Source organism: Haliotis asinina, chromosome 3 (assembly GCF_037392515.1).
Source record: "Haliotis asinina isolate JCU_RB_2024 chromosome 3, JCU_Hal_asi_v2, whole genome shotgun sequence".
Lineage (NCBI taxonomy): Eukaryota > Metazoa > Mollusca > Gastropoda > Lepetellida > Haliotidae > Haliotis > Haliotis asinina.
The window spans coordinates 48,649,568-48,676,203 of NC_090282.1; the positions used below are offsets into that span (position 1 = coordinate 48,649,568).

Below are 26,636 nucleotides of genomic sequence, written 5' to 3' on the forward strand. Positions count from 1 at the left end.
AGTACTCTAAATGTTATCTGATACAGGGACGAAATTCTCTACGTGTAACTTAAGGTTTATTGCAGGTGCAGTTCAACCAGATTTTATTCTGCTGGAAGATAATGCCCAAACTCCAAGGGGAAAAAACCATTAAGTGAATGGTGTGGCCTGCCCTCTCAGCAAACTGAATCCAATCAAGAATACAGGGGACCAACTCCAGCATCAACTTTCACAGCTTTCAAACCAACCACTGATACTGGATGAGCTTGAGAATGCACCAAGACAAGAATGGAATAATATTGTGCAACAGAACATTGTGGATCTGGCCCTGAGTATGCAGGCTGTTCTTGGAGCAATTTATGGCTTTATACACTTTTTAATTAGACTTTAAGTCAGATCTGCACACTCTTTAATATTTAATTTGTCCTTTGAACAGGATCTTTTAACATCAGTCTATCAGTTTTAAGCAATACACCTTAAGAATCACAAAATGGTATCAACGTTCTCATTAAATATTGATGAAAAAAATTATCAGCTTTGATGGTTTAGACTCTTCAATGCATGCAAAAATGCAAATTTGGAATCAATGAAAGAACCCATGATGTCCAACTTACTTTGTCTGGTACATACCCTGACTTATGTAATGTAAAACTATAAAATTTATTCAAAACTTCATCCATTACTGTTTACCTTAATTCAGCAAAGTCATGTGTGTACTGTATTCAGACAGTTTTAGATAAACCTCTAAACGATGACGTCACTTGGCGCACTTGTATTGCCATCATTTCCGTTGAGAAGTAAAACGGAGTTGAAGTTCTGGTGCCTTGCTTGTGTTAATTTAGCTATGTCGATGAAGCATAACAATATGTGAACAGATTGGAAGATCAGACAAACTTGCCATCATTCATAGCAATGAAAATCAGTTTACCACTATTGGTGCTTCGAAATGAAAGTTAGTTGTCAGAGAGTTGACACATATATCATAGATGTAATAATTTCACAGGTTCAAAGTTATATTTGTTATAGTTTGAGTATTAAATGACAGCATATTCTTTTCATGATCTAATGTAGCAAATCATCAAGGAACATCTACCACTGAGTCGCCAAACTGTTCCAAACATAAAACATAGTTGCAAGCAACAATGAGGGCTCCTGGCCTTTTATTACAATCCAGCTATTTGTAACTCACACGTTGACATTGAAAGTAGAAATGGTTTGTTAATATGAATGATATCACTAATAGTGGAATGCTCTTCGACTGGAACTACTGGAAGTTTCTAGAAGCTGTTCTCAAAACCTTTTTTCTTAGATTGATAAAATATCACTTAGGTATCATGAATCTGAAAAGAAATGGAAGGGAAACTTCAAACAGTCACAAAACTAGAAAATTTATTAACGGAACACGTTTCCCTAATATGTAGATGATACAGAGTTGTCTCTCGGGTTTAGGCCAATGATATCAGCTTCAGTGACGAATGCCTTTTATTGGATGCCATCTTGTATACAGTACATGAAGAATCTGCTTACTACCTTCTGCGAATTATCATTGAAATCAAGTGGTATGTATGCATTGCGGAAACTAAGACCATGCTTTTGTGACATTATGGCTTAATTATTGTAATTCATTGCTGTCTGGATCAATTCAATTATGGCTGTGCAAAATTCAGAAGGTACAGAACTCAGTGGCAAGATTGATAAAAAGAACACGCAGACATAACCTGTAACCTGTAACCTGCAACTGTAACCTGGAGGCAGCATGGGTCAGTGATTATCAGTGTTCACGAATAGTGTCTGACCCTCTGACAAATCTGGCAGATTTGCCAATGGTCAGACAGATGTCCCCAACCTGCTGGCTGCAGTGTCTGACTGAATATATTGTCTGAAGTTGTTATTTGTGGCATGTGACACTTGTTCACTGTTTATAAATTTATGTTTAGAATGTTTGTCATCATATAATGCTAATAATTTCAATGCCAATTATGAGAAATGTTAAATCTGAAATGTGTGTTCAATTTTATTCTGTGGGTCCTGTGAATTTTCAGTGGGTCAGACAGACATCTGAAACTTAAAGGACCCACTGTCCTAAACACTGGATTATGACCATGCAATGCACGAAAAATTAACCATGTCGTTTGTCTGTTACATCTCACCAGATTGCCTGGAGACTGTTATAAAGAAGTCTAAATCTAATACAGCTCCAGGGCCTGATGGCATTCGAAACCGGTATTGGAAACTATTCCCTTGTGTCCAAACACCATTACTTCACTGTTTTAACCCTCTTGTGGACACAGGTGATGTTCCTCCATGGTTCTGCAAAGGTCGCACAATACTCCTTCGCAAAAAAAGAGATTTGCCAGATCCAAAAAACTTGCCAGATCCTATCACGTGTTTAAATACTCAGTACAAATTATTCACAGGGTGTTTGACAAATCTCATGTCATCTTACTGCTCTTCCAATGAGATAATTTACAGAGAGCAGAAGGTGACGAGAAAGGGGTGCAAGGATCAACTTCTTGTACAGAAAATGATTTTGGAAGAGGCTAAAACGTACCACCGCAACCTCTCCATGTGCTGGATAGACTACAAAAAAGGACTCTGTCCATCATGAATGGATTCTGAAGTCTCTTCAGTGCACTGACCTCTCTGAGTGACTACTTGATTTACTCAAGTCTTTAATGAGTTTCAGGTTGACTCAACTTGTGATGTACTCGCAGGGCAGGTGCAGACTTCAGAATCTATTCCAATCAGAAGGGGAACCTTTCAGGAGGACTTTTTACAGTCGTTTGCTGTTTTGTCTGTCTCTAAATCCTTTATCCTGCGCAATAGGGAGGAGGGTTACCATCCCCCACCTCCTCAGCACAGATCTTCAACACCTCTTACTCATCTCCTCTACATCAATCAATCAATTAATCAATCAAGTTTATTTCGTAGTAAGGCCTTAGGCCCAAGTACAATACAAAATAAATAACTGTAATTGTAAGATAGTGGCAATTGACAGTCAAGTTCATATATATAAAGAACGCAATGACAATGCTTCCTTAATGTAGGAAGAACAATTAGTTGCTGTTGAGAAGTTAGGGCATGATACTGTAGTGCGGTAGTGCTTTAAAATACTTACAGCGCAAGTCATGATACATTTTACATTCAAATAAATAGTGAAATTCATTTTCAACAAAATTATCATTACAAATATTACAAAGTCTTTGGTGCCTCAGAACTCCGTCAAATCTACCTGTATTTTTATATATTGGAAGTGCACCGATTCGTAACATTGTAATTTTACGCCTCGCATCTTTAGATTTCAAAAACGTTAAATACGGCTCAATGCAAAATACACTTTTAATACTGGAATAAACATCAAGCGATGAGCATTTGTGCATTTATGAAAATATTAATTGCTTTTGACAATCACTAACTCTTAAATAAAAATCTTTCAAAAAATGTTCTGCGTTGCCTACTCCTTGGGCTTTTCAAACAAATCCAAAACCGTAATTGAACAAGGTATTCCGGACAAAACATACCCACGTTTTGCGACAAACTTTATCTAATTTGTGCAACATAATATAGCACTGCTTTGGATTTCTATCCTTTGATAAGTGTAAAAGTTTGAACCAATACTTCATAACACGTAATAAATTATCATCACAAATATAATAGACCGATCCAGTCTGTCAATCAAAGCTGGCGCATGCGTCGATTTCGGCCAATCAGCAGGCATTGTGGATTTGTCAAACTTATTTCTGGGGTCAAACAAAGCCTCCGAAGCGATGAGCTTCGAATTATGCCGTTCACACTCGCTGTATCTATTATACATTGCTGTGATTTGATGAGTACCTTCAACAAACCTTTTGGGTGAAGACAAAAAAAAACTGAGACTGATTAAGGGATGCGATAGGCCTCACAATCAGTTAATTGTCGGTACCGTCGTTCTGGAAACCTACGTCTGCTCTAAGTTGAGAAATTGCATGAATTTCCACACTTTCGCACATGTGCAAAACCAATACCAATTAGATGACAACAACTAGCAGTTTAAGGATTTGCAAGTGTCATAAACACAGACATTTTTTGTAGCTACAAAATTGTTTTTGCTTATCGTTTTAGTCAATACTGGGCATTGGTTTGGTTAGACAATAAAGCTGAAACGAGACGGGCGAGAAGGCTGTGACACAATGTAAACAAATCTGATAGTGATCTGATTTCGGTTAGGGACAACCAACATGGCAAAACTTGTTACATTAAAAAAACAATGTGATAATATGGTTGCCTTCGATCTCAGATATTCTTAAATTTGTCACACATTTTATGATGTTGTCAAGTTTCAAAAGCACAATCTGAAGGGCTACTGTGCAGTAAACTATCTGTTAATAACGCAAAATATTTGAAGAGTAATATAAGTTATCACATCGTGTTGAGGGAAATATGGGGTTTTATCAGTCCCGAGTAAGGTTGTATTCCCCGAGCCGGAAGCGATAACGCATTTATCTAGCTGAATGTTTTCACTAAATCAAAACAAAACAACACGCATCGAATCGACTTGCTGCCATGTTGACACCAGCTGATCATTTGACCTCAATGCACCGCACGTTATTAAAGGCTTGTCGATGCACACTTTTCTCACTTCTCACGTCGTCACCGAGGCGTAGCTGGAGGATATGACTTTCGCAGCGGGAGTATAAAAGTCGTATACTTCCGCTGGCGGACCGTGATGGATGTACATGGTATTTTATCAGTCACGTGGACCAATCAAAACACGACATTCTTACATGAGGCTAGATAATATTTTTTATTCAAAGGAACAGTGTAAGCAGGTGTTTATCACGCAATATCCAAAATATGAAAAGCATTTCAAATGAGTGTCTATAAAACCATGCCTTAAATATTTCGGAATTTCCATAAAGAAATGTGGATCGAGATGAAAACTATGCGAGAAGAATAGTCTAGTGACTTTCTGGAATATTGGAGGGAATTAAACCAAATATTATTTGTTTCTAATTTTTGTTGCAATATATTTTTTTCACGTAGGAGTGGTACATTGGTACACTTTAGGAATAATACAGTCAGTAAAACTGTCATTTTAAGTACTTCAAAGGAAATGATAGCAAGATATCTTTTAAGAATCTTGCATCCTTTAGTAAACGTAGAAAGGTAATATAATAAATAGTAACATAGTCAATTATAAGTATACCTGAGTGACATATGCGATTCATGTGATTTGAAAGCAGAATCAGGCATACTTAGACAAGACTACAGACATGTCATGGCAGAGAAATAACTTGGCACTAGTTTCTTGGCTCTTTAGTAACTTAGTTTCTGCTTTTAGATGTTTTTTAAAAAAATAATATATTTGCTAATAAGATTAGTCTGAAAGTGATTACTCGTATCGTCACTCATATAAAATTTACTTCAACATCCAGAGAGTTTGAAAGAAAGGTAATGGCAACTGCTACGTTTAGGCCACACCCTGGTGAGGCATTATTCAGTCTTGTAACAGAATAACTTACAAAATCACAGTTGACTGTTCATGTATATTGAAACACACATTTAACACAGATTTTATGTGATGCTTCTTAGAAATCACCAGCTTTTGAGGAGGTTACCAATATGACTGAGCCAAAATGGTGTTTATCAAAATGGACAAATTGTTCAAGGTGTGTTGATGAATAGTTATTTGGAAAATTAGCTTCATTCTAAATTGCACACTGGTTTGCAGGATGTGAATGCTTTAGGTAGTTTTCCTAAAGTTTTGTTATGACTTTTACCACTTTTTCAAACAACTTTAATATGTTTTGATGACATTAGTAAGTATTCCAGAAAAGGAAATAGATCAGATTTCGTGTTATGTCCTCTAGGGATATGGTCTCAGATATAATAAAACAAGGATTACTAGCGTCATTGTTTAAGAGGCAATGATGTACATATGTAATTTTATTATTATTATTTATTTTTACGTACATATGTAATTTTTTGGACAAAACACTTTGAATTTTGGAGATATCCTTTGCACCTTATGTCCATTAGTAATTATCTCTGAAGAAACCTAGTTAACTGTTTTGGTAACTGTGGATCCTCTGTTCAGGGATTTTATTGTTTCTGAAAGATGGGTCAGTGTACAGGTGCAGAGTGTATCTTGGATCTTCAGTGTTATGGGGGTGTTATGTACCTGAACATAAACGCTAGCAGTTCATGAAGTCCAGGAATTATGAAACTTTGTAAATTAGGATTCCACAACAAAGTACACACATAAGAATAAATTTAATAGGATGAATAAAAAAATATATTTTCATACATTAAGTGTCATTTTAGGATGGTGTACAGATTTGAGGAGGGAAATTTTATTGAGATTTACTGAAGATTAGCTGCTGAATATTTGCTTCTCAGTATGTTTCTACTAGTGTGGAAATATTTTTCTGGTTTGTTACTCAAAGGTATAAACCCATGATTTCACATAAGTGATTGAACTAAATTTGAACATCGGAGAAGAGATCGAACTGAAGGCTCCTCGTGCAGTGTTGACAGTGCTATTTATAGATACCGAAACAATCTGCAACTTGAACATGTGGTTGGGGTCCCAGTTATTATAGAATTACAATGGGAGTCTAGAGGTAAAAAAATAATAACATACTTCAGTTTCACTTTCCTGCTAGTATCTTAGACGGACGTGAAATGCCAGATAGATTAATCATTTCGACAAAAAATACACTTCCAACACGCAGCCGCTGGCCGAGACGATTTTTCATCGGTCATATAACTCATTTTCACTCCCTAATTAAAGTCTGTCAAATAAGATATATTAAAAATAAAATATGTAATACATTCCCCTTTAAATATCATTCACAAACGACGGATACCAAAGAACCACAAAGAGAATTCATCAACACAGTTCTCAATTAAGTACGTTTCGCCGGAGGTGACGCCATTGTCAGAGGTTGTCCCCCCAACGTCAAAAAAGGAAGTGGACGGGGCTTATTGGCCCGGACTGGATCGGTCTATTCACCACATTCAACCAAGACAGCCGCGTTAGAGCATTTATAGTTTACGTCCAACACATACATATGAAACCTAATATGAAACTGTTCAATAACATGCCATTTCTGAAAACCCCATATTTCCGAAGTATACAAAATTATCAGCTTTATCTGAACATCAAAGCTTTTGAAAAGAATAGTTGGAGAAATATTTTTAAGCCTCCTCCCAAAAATCTTAACTGATTACAAGGCATCATTCGCTTTATTTACCAGATTTGGAACTGATTTAGACCATGAAATTCTAATGGAAAACAGTAAACCCAAATAATTATAATATGTAGAAACATTTAACTTGTGATCATCAAAATGCCATGATTCATATCTCCTTAATTTACCACCATTTCTAAAGACTAACACCTCTGTTTTCTCAAAATTTACGGATAAACCCCTCTTTTTACACAAGTCACACAAACATCGATCTTCTTCTGAAGACTGATGAAGGAATTTGCAAACAAACATAAGTCATCTGCATACAGAAGTAAATACAATTCCATAAACTCTGGATCAATACATACACCCCTAGCTGTCACAACTAGTAATTATACAACTGATTAAGAAACAACGCAAATAAAAGAGGACTTAAAGTACAGCCCTGTCGAACCCCACTCAAGGACTCAAAATATTCCCAAACTTTCATATTATTGAACTTAACACTAGCCTTTGTCTTTCAATACATGTCTCTAATGATATTGAACATAGTCCCATAGATACTATTAGACAACAGAACAAACCACAAAAGATCTCTATTTACTGAATCGAATGCCTTACGGAAATCAACAAATAAACAATAAAATCTACCTCCTGTTTTCGACAAATATTTCTGTAGAACGCTTTGAAAAGTAAAATATTATCTACCGTAGAATAGCCTTTACGAAAGCCACCTTGGCATTCAGGGTACAGATCTAACACGTCAAAGTCTTTCAAACGCCTGTTCATAATGGAAGTAAAGATTTTGCCACGAATATTCATATGAGAGAAACTACGATAGTTATTTACTTGGTGAATGCTTCCTTTTTTATGCAATGGAACTATAATACTAAGAGACCACTGATCTGGGAACGTACTGGACCCCAAAATGCCATTAAACAAAGTACATAAATACGACTTCAAAACAGTTGTAGTACCCTTAAACATCTCTGGTGGAATACCATCTCGACCAGCACTTTTATTAGGCTGTAAACTACAAAGAGCAAACTCCACCTCATCAATACTTATGTCCCTGTTCACAATATCATTTATATCACCATCAGTACAGGTTTCACAGACGGATTCTTGCACGTCATGATTTACAATGAAATCCTTTGTACAGGATAAAAAATCTTCAATATAAATGTCTTGAACATTTAAAACGTCTTTAAAATATTCAACCCATGACAAACAGTCAATAGATGCAACCGATTTACATGAAGCGCTACTTAAATGTCTCATATGAGACAAAAATGATTTAGCCCTTTTACCACAAGAAAAATCTGTTAATATGGAATTGGTTATTGATATTGTATATTCCTCCTTCTTATGACGACAAAGTTCTCTAATTTTGTTTCAAACCCTAGGAAACCCATGAAGATAAGAAAAATCCCCAGACAAACAAAATCTATCCAAAAGTTCATATTTATGATGTTTTAAGTTTTCACAGTCTTGATCAAACCATTGCTGCTTGTGATTATCACATCTCCTCACCAAGTTTGACTTCATTCCACAAGAGGATGCGGTTTCTTGGATAATGTCAGTCAGCATTTTTGCACCCAGAGATCGATTATCAAAGGTAATCTCATGAAACACATCAAGGGGTAGTGGGTCTAAGTTTGCTTTCAAGGCAGCGTCAAACTTGTCAGCGTGGGAAGGTCTCCATTTATATTTCTTTATCGGATTTGTATTATAAGGCTCTGAATCAACTGTCCCCTGGAGGAAACACTTTAGTTGAGAAACAATAGGCAAATGATCAAATTCCACTGATGCACAAACACAAAAATCACTGAGTTAAATAGATGAGTAGAACATAATGCATAGTCAACGAGACTATGTCCTTTATTTGCAATACATGTATATGCTCCATGTGGATCACTCTTTGATCTGACATTGAGGATGTGTATTCCATAACTGCAACATAGATTAATAAGTTCTTAATCATAACAAGGACTACACCTTTATTATTGTAATAATTGCTGTAATTATCAAAATTGTTCAAAACCAACTCCTTGTTTACATTGCTCCAAACCTCCAGAAATCCAATAATATCAAATTGTGAACAGTATTTAACCTTTAGCCTGCTGAATAATTTCAGCATAAGGAGCTGATAAGAGGGTGGGTGATTTCAAACAGTTGGTGTGTCACTAAATAAGGAACAACTGAAAAAATATTCAGCTCATTAATACTTGATAGAAAAATAAACATTATTATCAAAAAATATCCAGATAATTTCAAACGTACAGATATTAATTATAAGACAAACATAAATAAAGTAAATTTTCCTGAATTTACCTGAATTACTCGATTGACAGCCGGATGCGTTTTATATTACGTACCGTATAAATTGTCCAATTATCGCAAACCAATTTCAATATTCTTACTACTGATATTTCATAAGTATCGGATTCTAATTTCATATATTTGTATTGGCAAATATCCGCGCGACGACAAATTAAAACTTAATTCTGAAAAAAAAATAATCGAAAACGTTTGTCGTAAATAAATAATATTTTCGATGTCATGACAGGTCTTACTGAAATGGCACTATTACGTTTATTTAAACGTGTCATGTCATGAAAATAGCAGAATAAAATAGATGATTTAGAAACATTCTTGAGTGCAAATTTGAAGTGTTATGGTTCATTAATTTTTGCACAAACCCGCAAAAAGCCGGTGTTAGATCGTGTTACAAGTACCGAAAACAGACATGGCGCGCTTTGTCCAACTCCTACCACAGGAACCCGATATGTAGGTGTGTGGGATGTGTGGGATAACGTTCACCCCAGAGGTGTTTTGGTTCGATTTTCGAGTTTGTGGATGTATTAAAGTTAATAAAATGGGTGTTATGTCGTGGAAATCGGACAGGATGTGTGGGAACATGTATAATTGAGAGGTACGTGAGCATAGTTTCAAATGTCACCGAATTCTTAGCGTACATTTCAACTTGAAATCAGAACGAGTCGATGTCTGCACGACAATCCAATATGGCAGCTGCTGCTCCTTTACTTTATTAATATATTTGACATGAGTATATATCTATGATCTATGTTTAACCTACAGTGCGATATTGGGTTCCTGTGACTCCTACATAAAATATAGCTTTTTTGGTCAGAAGAAAGATTACAGAACTGTTCTGTGTAAGACCTGGCGAATGAGGGAGAATTTCTCATTCTTGTTCCATGTATCATTTTCCGTTTAGTATGACGAGAGACAGACGAAAATTTAGATCGTGAAATCTAACTTGTTTTCTAGTAAGTGCAAAGGTCACCGGATGTGATGTCACAGACAGGGATTGCCTGATGAAATTCATTCGCTATTGAATATTAACAGAAAAGTTATTTCGTCTGACAAACCCAAATTTAGCACAAATAACTGTTTAAAATAAGTAATCAGAGCTCATAGAAATTTCTTGGTGTATTTTTGACTATATAATTCGCACATAGCCGAACCAGTTTGACCTTGTATGCTCCCGTGAACCCAGAAACAGCAGTCGATCAACACTGCAGATGCAAGTTTTTCAGTATCTCTTATTTGAATTTTTGTTCATATTAGGCACATTACTTTATTGTCCACTGAATATAAAGATAGCAAAGATATAATTGTGATGCATGTCGATCCCAGCTTATTCTTTTTTTCACATGGTCCGACACAAAAACGTTTACAAACATCATTCTCAACAACAGGTGCGCGGATATGGGCGTGGCATTTGTGTTTCAAAATAACATTCATGCTTTTCTTTTTATGACGATGTAGTGTAGTAGGAACTGCAGTTTACATGTTTTATAAACTAAAATGTAATTTCAGTAATAGTTTCCCATGAAATCGGAGATGATTTGATAAATATTGCGCTCATATTACATGATTGGAAAAATTATATGTCTCACTTCAGAACAAGTTGAATTACATTCATAATTTTATGCAATAAATTAACGTTCTTGTTGAATAATTATGATAGATTTGTCAATGCTATATGTTTCATAACTGGTTACAACTTAAAATCTTTTCATATATTTTCATATGTTAATTGATATTAATAATATGACAATTATTTTTCTCTCCAAAATAGACAAGGGCAAAGACACTTAAAATCTGTCAGTGCATTAGCAACGTGTAAATAATCAAATTTTAATTAATGTCCTTCAGTAATGTGGAAAACTGACAATTTTACACAATTCTTTAATACAACTCCATGTATGCCATAAAATATATGGATACACGTTACATATTATTTTGTGTATTTTATTTCTTTTAAATATAGTGCCAAAATGTACATCAAATACAAATGGGCGATGAGCTATTTTTGTTTTCAACAGTACCTAACTTTGTTTGCTGAATTATTTTGAATCACACATGACTAATGTCATTTATGTAGTTGCAGTAACACTATATTTATCACAAAATGTTATCATTTGATAAAAAAAACCCAAACATACACATATAATAAGTTATATTGTCTCTGGTGAAAGTAAACAGGCTTCATTTTCTGTAAATATATATTATTCTACCTTATTGTCTTTTCCTGGGTTTGGGAGCAATGTCACAATATGAAATGAGTCTATTGAACTTTCAAGGATTGTTTCTGTTTGCTGAAGTGTCTGATGATGATATACTCCAATTATTTAGTGTTCAATAGCCTAAACCATCATAAAACAAGAAACATCAACAACAGTCTTCTTTGAATAACAAAATGCCAAGGACTGAGCAGTCTTTCGTTTAAGATCTGGAAGCATTTGATATATATGTCTTTGCCATATAAATATGGCAATGAAAAAAATCCAAATTGAAATCTTAATGAATAGCTCCAAACTGGACAACAAAAAACACACACTGTAGAGCTCAGTATTCGGAAAAAAGAAATCTATTTGTCCCTGGTGCCACCACATGATTACCTTAATGCCACAGACTAACACAGGTCACACCTCCTGCTCAACACTTAATTATCTGTCACCTGTAGTTTTGATATTCCATATTCAAAACATCACTTCAACAAATTATTCTAGGTCTGGTATGATAATTTCATATTACTTCATGAAATTTCATCACAAGAAAAAAATGAGTCTGTCTTTAAATCACTGTCAGTGTAATCATTGCTCCAAGAGTTTGGATCATCAGTCTGTTTCCCAGATGAAGTCTGTTTTAACTGTAAAATATGAACATAGACACTGTGCAAGTAGGTAAAAAGTATGGCCATAAACATGAGGTACATTTTGCAGTTCAGATTGCACTAGTGCAATATCTAAAAGATGTATGGAGCCACAGACTGAGCCACATGCCATGATTGTTTTTATACAAATATGCACACACGTCAAACAATTTGATCTGAAACATTACCTGCATTATACTAGGTAGAATTAACTCCGAAAGCTCTGCTGTTTGGAGTAACAAAATAATTTCAATTTTGCTCCAAATTCATGAACAAAAGATGTGATGTTTAACTGTTTTAATGTCTAAAATAAATACTGATTCACAAAGACGATGACAGTTGTTTTCTAAGCAGTAATTAATTTTTATGAAATACATTTACTGTATGTTACATTCTCACACTAGCTCTGGTTTCGTTCGTTTCTGCAAAAGGAAAAATGATTTTATTCATGACATCTTCAATCATCAAAATTGTACTTCTCGTGACGATATACAAAGACCAATATAATGTTATTGTTATGACACACTGACGATTTATAAGTCTCCCCGTGTCAGAACATTCTTTGAAAAAAATAGACCGCGAAAATCGACTTCGGATTTGCTAAACTAAAGATCAACACATCGATGGCTAACTTGAGGAGAAATACTACAACACAAGCAACAAATGACAACTGCTATTGAACACAACTAGCAGTAAATAACTGAGGATGACTGAAAGGTAATTTAGTGTATAGTATGGATCTTACAGGAATTTCAATCAATTTAGAAAATGCATCAATGGCTGTTTTCCAACTTGTTTTTATTTTACCTCCACGAGTGCCATGCTGTGTACGCGCTTCCGGTTTCATCAAGGGTGGGTACAAATACAAAATTATTGTGATATTGTTTCATGATCTGCATTATATAGGTACTGAGTCGTTTTTTTTCAACGTATATGAGTTCACATTCTGCTTATGAATGCGTATTTTCAAACATCCTTCGTGTCTTGTCACTTAGAAAAACCGCAAGGTTGGCCATGCCCTTTCGGGTCACCTCCGGCTGTCAACATTGTGAATGTTCGAAGGTTTATCAAACAAACTCAAAATAAACTCGCTAAATATGGTAATTTCTGTGCAGAGACAATAACATTTTACTATTCACACCATGTAATTAATTCCAGATAAAATAGTTGGATATATCAAAAGGATGACACATTTACTTCGGCATTACAATGCATGTGGACTTGTTCGTTTACCGCCGTTGCCACGATCGTTCCTGTTTGTCCAATCGATGATGTAACATTGAGATTGGTTTTTTAACTATTTAATCCGAAAGTTACCAATTTTTAGAAAATGGGAAACTTATGACCTTTCTCTTCGTCAAAGAACAAAAGTATTGATTAAACTATCAAAAAATATTTCATTATGAAGAAAATATTAGACTGGGTACCACTCGACGTGGTGTGCTTGAAAGTCAACAATGGCCGTTATTTTCGACTCCGTGCAGAGAAATTTGGCGATCACATTTTTAATTCGCAGGCATTTCGTTTTAAGGTACATATACATATTGAAGATTATATATTTATAAAGCTGAGAATTGGTGCATTCCACACATAATTCATATGACACGTAAATCCGACTCGTTGAATAATTATTGCAAGTTTTATTTGGAGATGTCATTATCCTGCACTCCTGTCGAATGGGTTCGAGCGCAGCATTGAGAGGATTAACAAGATCAGGCATGGACAATTTAGACTGTAGTCCTTGCATGTTCCATGTGAAAAGGGACATAACTTCAGCATGGTGAGCCCGGCCCCAGTCCCAGGTCAGTGTGGAGTCTTCATCACGACGACTGCTACCCTTCCTGGAGAACACAGCTTTATCCTCCTGACTGTTCCAGCTCACAACCTCTCCGACCTCAAAGATTAGTTTATCGAATCTAAGTTTTGATCTTCGACCCTTTTGTCTTTCGGAATCCATTATAGTATCCATTATATGTAACAATAGATCAGAAATCAAAGTTATCGACACAGAGTACTCGAAGCCAGTGTTTTTGTTGGTATCGTTGTTGTTGATGATGATAGGTGTTGTACGAGCGCTTCTTCCGTACAACCCTGAGTGAGAGAGTGAGTTTAGTTTTACGCCGCACTCAGCAATATTCCAGCTATATGGCGGCGGTCTGTAAATAATTGAGTCTGGACCAGACAATCCAGTGACCAACAACATGAGCAACGATCTGCGCACTTGGGAACTGATGACATGTGTCAACCAAGTCAGCGAGGCTGACCACCCGATCCCGTTAGTCGCCTCTTACGACAAGCATAGTCACCTTTTATGGCAAGCATGGGTTGCTGAAGGCCTATTCTACCCCGGGACCTTCACGGGTCCGTACAACCCTGAAGTGGCCAAGTGACGAATTGGTAAACACAACAGTTCATGATCATTAGTCAAATAATGTAGTTGCATGGGTGTATATCCACACTCATTTTGTGATGGAACGCAATACATGAGTTTGCGAGACAGTTACCCAGAATCCACACCGTGGACAGAACCTGTCATTTTGAGCACAGGTTGTACGTACAGATCTTTTCAACTTGTTTCAAGCCTCTGGGGTGGCTGAATGTTACTGTCCTGGATCTCCATTGTGCTATGGTGTCTCCCATCTTCTTTGAACTGGTTTTCAACATATAACGTTGTGTTTTGTGTGTTTTACACACAAAGTTGTCACAGACTGTTTACACTCACGCCCATTGCTGACGCATGCGCACTATCTATTTTATCCTCTACATGGATGAAATCGAGCTCTTTGCCAAAGGAGAGACCAAGTTCGAGACAAGCTCCAGAATGCCCAGATTCAAGATAAACTTCGGGCCGAGTATAAATCTAGTTTAAAGAAAATCTGGAGCTCAGAGCTAAATGCTCGAAACAAGGTCAAAGCCACCAATACCTTTGCTGTGCCAGTCCTCTCCTATTCCTTTGGATTAGTTGATTGGACAAAACAAGACATCCAGGGTCTTGACAGGCGGTCAACAGAGCACACCACCCTCGTTCATCTCTTAATCGTTTATATATGCCAATCAATTCGGGAGGACGGGGTTTGATTAATGAGGAAGCTCTTCATGATAGAATTTTATTGTGTACTTTTGCACATATTTATTTATCGGATGATCCTCTGGTGATGCATGTCAAGACTCACGATGAAAGCAAGGAATTCCACAGCTATTTTAAGCATGTCAAGGTTGTTGGACACAATCTGAACTTGGAAGTTGATTTTGTTGATGGCGATGTACTGCTGGACGGTACAATGATGGGAGTAAACCAGGTGAAGTCCCTCACCAAGTCTGCCCAGAGTCGGTCCTTTGTGGAGAAGCTGTCTGAGAAGCCATTGCACCGAGTGTACATGCAGTGTGTGGAACAAAACAGCAATCCAACCGACTCCTTCCCCTGGATGAGGTCGGCTGGTCTCAAATGTGAAACTGAGGGCTTCCTTTTTGCTGATCAAGACCAGTCACTTCCCACTTGCAATTGTCAGAATGTTATTCTTAAAGAAAATATCAATATGAAATGTCGTCTTTGCAATGAATTCACAGAGACTGTCCAACACCTTGTCAGTGGATGCCCTTCCTTGGCACAAACAGCATATCTTAAGAGACATGATGGCATGGCTCGCTGCTTTTACTATCGTCTCTGCCATGCCTGTGGCTTTGACCCTGAGGTCCATCCATGGTACGACCCTGAACATGTCCAGGGCGTCCTGGAAAATGATGCATTTAAACTTCTCTGGAATAGGCCAATATACAGCCTGAGACAAATTCCAGCCAACAAACCTGATCTTGTTCTTTTTGATATAGCCAATGAAATTATTTATATTATTGAATTTTCTGTCCCTTTTGACAGCAATGTGATTGGCAAGATTCAGGAAAAGCATGATAAATATGCGGACCTTGCCTTTGAAATGTCTCGCCTGCATCCCAAGTACACTGTCGTCAGGCTCCCCATTGTTCTCGGTGCCCTTGGTTTGGTACCTCCTGATCTCTTGGCGCAGATCAGGAGAGTGCCCGGTTTCTCCACCAGGAGCACAGCCCTTCTGACAATTTGGGTAATGCAGAAGGCTGCAGTGTTGGGGAGCCTCCATATTCTCCGAAAAGTTCTTGGTGGGTTCGACTAGGCAGTGTTTCCTGGGAGAAGTCCCATTCACTGTCTGGGCTGCGTGTAGAGGGGGTGAGGGCCCTGAGCTGATGATGAGCTTTACCAGCCTGACTGTGCCAGGATCACCCAAACCCTCTCTGCTGCATTTCATTTCTAATCTGTAAAACATAATAATAATAATGAAAACACAAAAAAAATACAATAGGTCTCCTGATCAGCAGCAAGGCACCCTAAATAGTTCCTGTTGTTCATCAAGGTGTTATACTATTGGCTGTTATAGTCACATAAGGACCTTGATACAGTTATTCAAGTAACCCAATATTGGATTAATGCCTTCATAAACAATGGTCTCTGCTCTATGGACTAATAGTTTAAAAAATAATGGTCTCTGCTCTAAACCACAAGGGCCCACGGCAGCTTTGCCATTGCCTGTCACACAACCTACAATACTACAACTGAATGAAGTGAAACATATAAAACACACACATGCAAAAATCGAGTGCATTATCCTGATGTGAACATCACAGAAACACAGACTCAGAAAATAATATCATCACAGACTAAAGATATACTGACTTTGTTAGTTATACATAAATATCTGATCTTACCTGATGGTCTTGCACATCATCAACTTGTGCCAGTTCACTCTCCATTGCTTGGAGTTGATTTCTCATGTCTGCAGCTCTGATGAAGACATACGGACAACAGTAAAACATCTGCTGCATAAGAATATGAAAGTAATCTCATTAGAACGCAAACAATTTCACTAAAAACAAACAGGTAGCAAGTTGTTGATATTGGGTGATTATTTCTGGTAGCAAAATAGGATTTTGAAAAGCAACTTTGCCACCTCAAAGTGGTAATTTTGAACTCTACCAAAAAAATATTGTCATCATGAAGTAGTATCTCTGCACTTCAAATAGTCAAATAAGAGTCATCAGTTTTTTCAGACTGAATCTGAATTGTTTCCATGGAAATCATGAAAAATATAAATGCCATATATCTGTAAACAGCAAAAGGCACCACTTCAAGATCTGTCGCATATATCTGCCAACAGATATGATATGCTTTTTGAGCTGTGCTCCGGAAACGGAAGACTAAGTCCAAATCGTTTCTATGGAAACCCATAAAATGACAAATCACAAAAAACTGTAAATACCAAAAGGCATCACTTTAAGGTTTCCCGCACATATCTGCTAAGTTTTGCAGAAAGACATTAGGAAGTTTTTGAGTTGTGCTCTGGAAAAGAAACACACCTCTCACTTTTGTGACAAAGTCCAAAACGTTACCATGGAAACCGAGAAAATAATGAATAAAAAAAAACCTGTAAATAGCAAAAGGCAACACTTTAGGTTCTAACTGATATATCTAGTTTCGCAGAAATATATTGAACGTTTTTTGGCGTCTGCTCCGGAAACAAAGCCTGCCCCACCATTAAACTAAGACCAAACTGTTTCAAGGACAAAAAAAAAAGAAAAAAAAAGAATAAGAATAAATATAATTGCAAGCAATGATGAGGGCTCCTTGCCTTGAATACAACTCAGTTGTTTGTAACTCACATGTTGATGTTGAAAGTAGTAATGTTTAGTTATTAATATGAATGATATCACTAATAGTCAAATGCTCTTTGACTGGAACCACTGGAAGTTTCTAGAAGCTGTTCTGAAAACCTCTTTTCTTAGATTGATAAAATATCACTTAGGTATCATGAATCTGAAAAGAAAGGGAATCTTTCTTCAAACAGTCACAAAACTAGAAAATTTATTAACGGAACACGTTTCCCTAATATGTAGATGATACAGAGTTGTCTCTCGGGTTTAGGCCAATGATATCAGCTTCAGTGACAAATGCCTTTTATTGGATGCCATCTTGTATACAGTACATGAAGCACGGTTGCTTACTACCTTCTGCAAATTATGATTAAAATCAAGTGGTATGCATGCATTGCGGAAACTAAGACACTTGTCCATGCTTTTGAGACATTATGGCTTGATTATTGTAATTCATTGCTGTCTGGATCAATTAATTATGCCTGTGCAAACTTCAGAAGGTACAGAACTCAGCAGCAAGATTGATAAAAGGAACATGCATAAATGAGCATATTGCGCTCATCTTTTAAGGCTTCCCTGAAACTGATGTTTGCGTTTAAAGCTCTTCACCGTCTAGCCCCTCTGCATCTGGAGCAGCTGCGGTCAGCTTCAACATAGATGTGTTACTAAGAAAGTACATCTGTTCAATTCGTAATGAAATGTAACGACAGTTTATCCTTCACATACAGTTTGAGATGTCAGTGGAATATTGTTATCAGAGGTAATTTTATTAGCCCGTCTGACAACTCAAGCAGCGACAGCTATTACCAGAAGAAGCAGAACTTGACTATGTAAATAGCTCATTTGGAAATACTACCCAGGTACCCCAGGTACAGTTGCCCACACTCCAACGAAGCATGGATCGTGTCCCAAACTGAGAAGTGAGCACAAACAACACAAATGCTAACCTTCGAGTTCCATACAAGATTCTTACATCTTTTCACATAAATGTGTCAATTAAACTGCTCCTGTTTATTTCATAAAATTGATTGATGTATGAATCTGTTCGGTTACTAATATCTGCTGATCAGTTTGTTTTTAAAGCATTCAAAACTTACTATTACTAGCTCTTTTCCAAATGTAGCAGGGCGTGCAGTCCCCCCCACAGATGACATCCTTACCTTGTCAGCTTGCTGACGGGGATATCCTCTTTGGTTATGTGGACAAGGCGTCCGACTTTGGATCAGAAGGTCCGTCATTCGAATCCCATCACGGGACTTTTGTGGCCGCTACACAAACATTACATTGTTATACTCTTGATCTGCACTGGATGCCGAAACGTACTTGACAAGTTGTGAATCACATTTAACTGTCAGTAATCACAAAGTTTGTACCATTTTAAACTTTATCCAGTAAGCGATAGTACTTTTAACTTTTACGATGCGCATATTTTATATGCATAAAGTACTGAAACATATCACCAACTCGGCAATACCACCACCATACTACGAGAGGAGAAACGCATGTCCTTGCACAAGAAATACATGCAAAATCATGCGTCAGATAAGAAGAGACATGAAATGTACAACTACTGAGTCAACATTTAGGCAGCTTGAGGGATGGGTCCCAGTAAAGGTTTGAAAACAATCTGAATTGCAAAAATTTTAAATATGTTAAATATCAGAATTGCCATTACATATACAAAAGCATATACATTTATACATATATTACTCAACTTATGAACGGAATTGTTGAACATGCAGACTATGGTGAGTGGTGGTGTGTAGTCCTGCGTAAAGATCTCTAACTTGTCTCCATGAAACAGCTCGAAAGAGTGAAGAAATGGCCATAATCGTCATATGCTTAGTGAGGGTAATCTCCTGTAACTTTTCACACATTTCCTCGCGTATCCCTGGGCCTTCGGTGATATAAAGAAGTGCCTATTTCCTTAATCTGGCAAAACTTGTGGGTTTTGAGAGCCAGTATTGTTTATCTTGACTGGTACATTCTTTCAAGCCTATTTGCGTGATTCTCGAAATCGGCTGCCTTGAGCTGTGACCAACTTTTTTCAGACTCTTTTCTTTCATTTGGCGCACGTCTCAAATGTAGTTTTGTTCTTTCACTAAAAGCACCCTCTTTTAGAGGCCAGAAGGTGCATTTTAGCAATGTGACATGTCAAGATAGACACAGAATCTGGAAACTTTGAAAGCCGCAGCTTTTGTAGTTTGAGTGCAGCAGATTTTGGGAGTAAAGCAGTCGGGATTTTACTTGGAAAACAGAACCAAAAACTTGAATCCAAAATAGCGGCCAAACGTTGCATTTTAGCAACTCAACCCATCCAGGTGTAATTCTAGACATTTTGATTGCGCATCTGCTCAAGGAATTTGGAACTCGTAGGATCAGTAGTTTTGGAGATATTGAAATTGAAAAAATTTAATCAATTTTGATTTATCTCCCCTTTGTTATTGCGTCGACAGCCTTGAGATTTTAATGGAGAAAATCTACATCTCAAGGGGCATCTGCCTGATTTTCTACAAGCAATTCTGTTGACTGGTGCTCTCTGTAGCTCTGGTACAAAATCCGGCGGAATAATTAAAACTACAGTACAAGACAACAAAAGAAAAGGTACTTCTCCAAATTGTCGATTCCCTTAAGGCAAAACTAAAAGTTTGGACTGAAAGAAAGAAAAAATGGGAAAAGAAAAACAAATTTATCAAACAAAATAAATTATTTACAAATAACGAAAAGCAATTCTACAGGCAACTCAAGACAAGTGGTGTTGATGAGCATGATAAACGGCCTCCCATGGCTGCCAATGAAAGGTTCTGGAAACAGTTATGGTCTATACCCGGCGACTGTAACCTGGAGGCACCATGGGTCAGTGATTATGACCATGCAATGCATGAGAAATTAACCACATCTCACCAGATTGCCTGAAGAATGTTATAAAGAAGTCCAAACCTAACACAGCTCCAGGGCCTGATGGCATTCGAAACCGGTATTGGAAACTGTTTCCCTGTGTCCAAGCACCACTCCTTTACTGTTTCAATTCTCTTGTGGACACAGGTGATGTCCCTCCGTGGTTCTGCAAAGGTCGCACAATACTCCTTCCCAAAAAAGGGGACTTGACTGATCCCAAAAACTTCCACTCTATCACATGTCTAAATACTCAATACAAATTATTGACAGGGTGTTTGACAAACCTCGTGTCATCTTACTGCTCTTCCAATGAGATAATTTAAAGAGAGCAGAAGGGGGCAAGAAAGGGATGTGGGGGGTGCAAGGATTGACTTCATGTACAGAAAATGATTTTGGAAGAGGCTAAAACACATCATCGCAACCTCTCCACATGCTGGATAGACTACAAAAAGGCATACGACTCTGTCCCTCACGAAAGGATTCTGAAGTCTCTTCATTGTATTGACCTCCCTGAGCGACTACTTGATTTACTCAAGTCTTTAATGAGTTGCTGGTTGACTCAACTTGTGATGTACTCGCAAGGGCTGGTGCAGACTTCGGAATCTATTCCAATCAGAAGGGGAATATTTCAGGGGGACTCCTTTAGTCCTTTGCTGTTTTGTCTGTCTCTAAATCCATTGAGTTTTCTGCTCAACAGGGAGGAAGGTTACCATCCCGGACCTCCTCAGCACAGATCCCCAACACCTCTTACTCATCTCTATACGGATGACATCGAGCTCCTTGCCAAAGGAGAGACCAATCAGAAAGAACAGGTTCTCCTTGTCGAGTCCTTCTCTAATGATATTGGCATGACATTTGGACTCGACAAATGTAATACTCTTCATTTGAAACCTGGCAAGGTAACTAATGATGGATCGGTCAAGTTCCAAGGGGGTGGAGTTATTGAGCATCTTGTGGAAGCTAAATGCTCGAAACAAGGTCAAAGCCACCAATACTTTTGCTGTGCCAGTCCTCTCCTATTCCTTTGGAGTAGTTGATTGGACAAAACAAGACATCCAGGGTCTTGACCGCCTGACCAGAAGGATCATGTCTGATAACAGAGCACACCACCCTCATTCATCTCTTAATCGTTTATATATGCCAATCAATTCGGGAGGACGGGGTTTGATCAATGTGGAAGCTCTTCATGATAGAATTTTATTGTGTACTTTTGCACATATTTATTTATCGGATGATCCTCTGGTGATGCACGTCAAGACTCATGATGAAAGCAAGGAATTCCACAGCTATTTCAAGCGTGTCAAGGTTGTTGGACACAATCTGAAATTTGAAGTTGATTTTGTTGATGGTGATGTACTGCTGGACGGTACAGTGATAGGAGTAAACCAGGTGAAGTCCCTCACCAAGTCTGCCCAGAGTCGGTCCTTTGTGGAGAAGCTTTCTGAGAAGCCATTGCATCGTGTGTACATGCAGTGTGTGGAACAGAACAGCAATCCAACCGACTCCTTTGCCTGGATGAAGTCGGCTGGTCTCAAATGTGAAACTGAGGGCTTCCTTTTTGCTGCTCAGGACCAGTCACTTCCCACTCGCAATCGCCAGAATGTTATTCTTAAAGAAAATATCAATATGAAATGTCGTCTTTGCAATGAATTCACAGAGACTGTCCAACACCTTGTCAGTGGATGCCCTTCCTTGGCACAAACAGCATATCTTAAAAGACATGATGGCATGGCTTGCTGCTTTTACTATCGTCTCTGCCATGCCTGTGGCTTTGACTCCGAGGTCCATCCATGGTACGACCCTGAACATGTCCAGGGCGTCCTGGAAAATGATGCTTTTAAAGATTCCAGCCAACAAACCTGATCTTGTTCTTTTTGATAAAACTAATGAAATTATTTATGTCCTTGAATTTTCTGTCCCTTTTGACAGCAATGTGATTGGCAAGATTCAGGAAAAGCATGATAGATATGCGGACCTTGCCTTTGAAATGTCTCGCCTGCATCCCAAGTACACTGTTGTCAGGCTCCCCATTGTTCTCGGTGCCCTTGGTTTGGTACCTCCTGATCTCTTGGCGCAGATCAGGAGAGTGCCCGGTTTCTCCACCAGGAGCACAGCCCTTCTGACAATCTGGGTAATGCAGAAGGCTGCAGTGTTGGAGAGCCTTCATATTCTCCGAAAAGTTCTTGGTGGGTTCGACTCAGCAGTGTTTCCTGGGAGAAGTCCCATTCACTGTCTGGGCTGCGTGTAGAGGGGGTGAGGGCCCTGAGCTGATGATGAGCTTTACCAGCCTGACTGTGCCAGGATCACCCAAACCCACTCTGCTGCATTTCATTTCTAATCTGTAAAACATAATAATAATAAAAACACGCACAATTACAATAGGTATCCTGCTTAGCAGCAAGGAGCCCTAAAAATACTAAAAATCTGTAAATAGCAAAGGCACAGCCATAGGTACAGATTATTATATCTATCAGTTTTGGTCTAAAAATTTTGAATGGTTTTTGAGCAATGCTCCAGAAACAAAATGATTACGGACAGACGGATGGATGGACAGACAGATAAGGTGTCGACTACATCCCCCCGCATTACATGCCGGGGAGATAAAAAATAAATGTACCAAAAATCTGTGAACAGCAAAAGGCACAACCAAATTGTTCAGGCTATATTTATCAACTTTGGTCTAAAAATACTGAATGGTTTTTGAGTTATGCTAAAGAAACAAAATGATTATGGATGGATGGACAGACAGACAAGGCGCTGACTACAAAACATGTATTACATGTCTGGGGGATAAAAATGACTTCGTTAAATTGCTTTAAGCCATCCATCGATCAACCATTGACATATCTAACTAATATGTCATACTGGTTGGCACCAGAAAATACTTAATCAAACCATTTCAGATGTTTTGCTTGTTCCTCTGTTGACAAACTGACCATTGATATCATGAATGTCCATCCACCTAATTGTCATCACCTGATAATAATGTGGAATCACATGATTTGATCACACATGACAATCCATGAACATGTTATTCCGAGGAAATTAATCAATTACTTGATCATTGCACTTTCTGAGTACACTGACCCTTTCCCAACTTGGCTCAAGTTTTCCTTATATATTTGTCAATTGTATGTAAGTTTTTCAACTTGCCCAGTTATGCTTACTTTCTCTTGCGGGAGTCCTCTTCCTGTTGTTTGTAGTCAAGGTCTTTTTGAACATCTGCAATCTTCAAAAACATTCATAAATAGTTCACTGCATATCATTTGAAAATACAATATGTAATTCTTTCTGTTGTGACCTTTAAGCAAGAGTGAATAAACAAAAGATGCACTAAGTATCATATTTGACACATTTAACACCCTGTCCTCACAAGCGCCCCAGATCACAATTTTGACTGAACAGAAAATACACTTTTTTAGCATACCCCTTTGGAGGTTTATTTACAGTGTACCATAACACCGCAGTGATGTGATTATGATACGTATCACAAATATTGGGTAGTGAATATGAATAAATATCCATGAACACAATATTTCCAGCACTGTGCCCTGTCAACACAATTTTGTATTGTCATGGGTGCAAAAATAGACTTTGAAAAAGATTATACATGTGCAGGAAACTTACAATAAGAAAGCAGTCGACAGAGAATTTCTGTTCCATTATTAGAAACATTTGTGTCTTAAGCAGTTGTTGTTCAGGGATAACATAAATTGTTATCATATTAGTATGACGCTTTTTTCTATTAACACAGTTAACAAAATAATTAACATAGAATGTGCACTTTGGGTACATGGGTGGATACATTTTACATAGTTTGATAAGTCAACGTTGACTTTCTACAGTACATGCCACTTTGCAAAACACAATGGCAATTAATTGTCAAACGTAACTTCTGATTCAATAACTCAGATCTCAGGGTCCAAGGATGACTAGGCGGTAATTGTTAAGAATAATCAGAAACTGATGCTATCACGGTAGGAGCGAGAGGCACACCCTAATGAATAAGGCAAGCAGGAACTGATGCTATCACGGTAGGACCGAGAGGCACACCCTAATGAATAAGGCAAGCAGGAACTGATGCTATCACGGTAGGAGCGAGAGGCACACCCTAATGAATAAGGCAAGCAGGAACTGATGCTATCACGGTAGGACCGAGAGGCACACCCTAATGAATAAGGCAAGCAGGAACTGATGCTATCACGGTAGGAGCGAGAGGCACACCCTAATGAATAAGGCAAGCTGGAACTGATGCTATCACAGTAGGAGCGAGAGGCACACCCTAATGAATATGGCAAGCAGGAACTGATGCTATCACGGTAGGAGCAAGAGGTACACCCTAATGAATATGGCAAGCAGGGACTGATGCCATTTCACATATTCTCAGAGATGTTGGTGACAAGTTACTGTCAATTAAGAATCGGGTGAAGTATCATGAAATGATAATTCATACCAAAATTCATTATTAATTGTAAGCGGTACAAGCCATACATTAGCATTCAAATATTAGGAAATATTATCAATATAGAATATTTGTTTCATCATGTATCAGTAATAGACTCCTGTCAAAAAGATTAATGCCACTTAGAATACGATTAAAAGACTTAGTACTCCCCCTGTCTGGTCATTGAAGTTGTTCTGGTAGGACACACCCCATTTTGTTTATCCTGTATTTCATTGGCTACTGTAGGTTACAACTTACACCCATTTTGTATCAGCTCTAGCCCTCAGCCCAGAGGGTTGTACCAACTCTCTGTGGCCACCCTTGTTATTCTATCTCTTGTAAACAAAATCGTTATTAGCTTCTTGTGACTTTGGACTTTTGCGGAGTTATTCCCCCAAGCAAAACAGCACGCCAGTTAGATCAGGGATTTCACTGGTACCCTCACTTGGACCTGAGACCCATATCATAACAGAAGGAAGCCTTAATCTGAACAACTGTGAGAACTTCATCAGTATTTTCCAGTGTGAAATATGCTGATGCTGGTTTGCCACATACTAACTTTGAATTCTGGCAGTGCTTCTTTGAATTCACATGTTTACAGCAATCATCTCTCCTGCTGTACGAATTGAAATGTCTGTATGGCAAAGTTTTAAAAATGCATAGTGATCCCCTAGTTTTGAACACTCTATCCCTGCAAAAACTTCATACTCAACTTTATACTTTTGACAATTTTTCTTGTTCACATTTTGTTTCCTTTGAAACTGACTATGACATGTCATCTGTGGAAAGCCATGCCATGAGTAAGTAAACAAAAACTGGTTTGTACTAAGGGATGCAACTCTTCCATGCCACGAGACACATGAATTCATGTATGAGTCATTCTCAAAATATGCAGCTTTTTCACGTATCAGGTTTAAAACATCAATATAAACATCAGATTTTATCAATGTGTCAACCATCTGCTATCTCCTTCATTAGCAATATCTAATCTAGCTTGGGATTTTTTTATTACAAACAAAAGGACCAAATACTTTACACTTTATTCCTTTTTGTAACAAGGGATATGCATTTTTTCATGTACAGGGGTGCAAAAACCTAACATCAGGGCCCGCTTGCACAGAGCAATCTTAGTTACAATCAATCTTAGGCCCCTACAATCAACTTTACAATCACCATACAATTGCTATAATCCACTTGCACAAACATGATCTTGAATTTAAGATCGCAATCTTAACTAAGATCGAACTCTTCAACGTTGGAGGTACAAATTTCTTAAACTCGA

The 26,636-nt window shown here is 37.8% G+C and overlaps 1 protein-coding gene across 1 annotated transcript in view; it reads right to left on the minus strand.

Annotated features, from left to right (window-relative positions):
- The window catches only part of LOC137278141 (structural maintenance of chromosomes protein 5-like), a 428,573-nt gene that overhangs the window by 335,106 nt on the left and 66,831 nt on the right, over positions 1-26,636 (minus strand). Inside the window, exons 8-9 of the mRNA XM_067810312.1 lie at positions 24,078-24,139; positions 17,071-17,146 (exon numbers count right to left, since the gene is read on the minus strand). Coding sequence (XP_067666413.1) covers positions 17,071-17,146; positions 24,078-24,139 — 138 coding nt within the window. The remainder of the gene's footprint in view (positions 1-17,070; positions 17,147-24,077; positions 24,140-26,636) is intronic.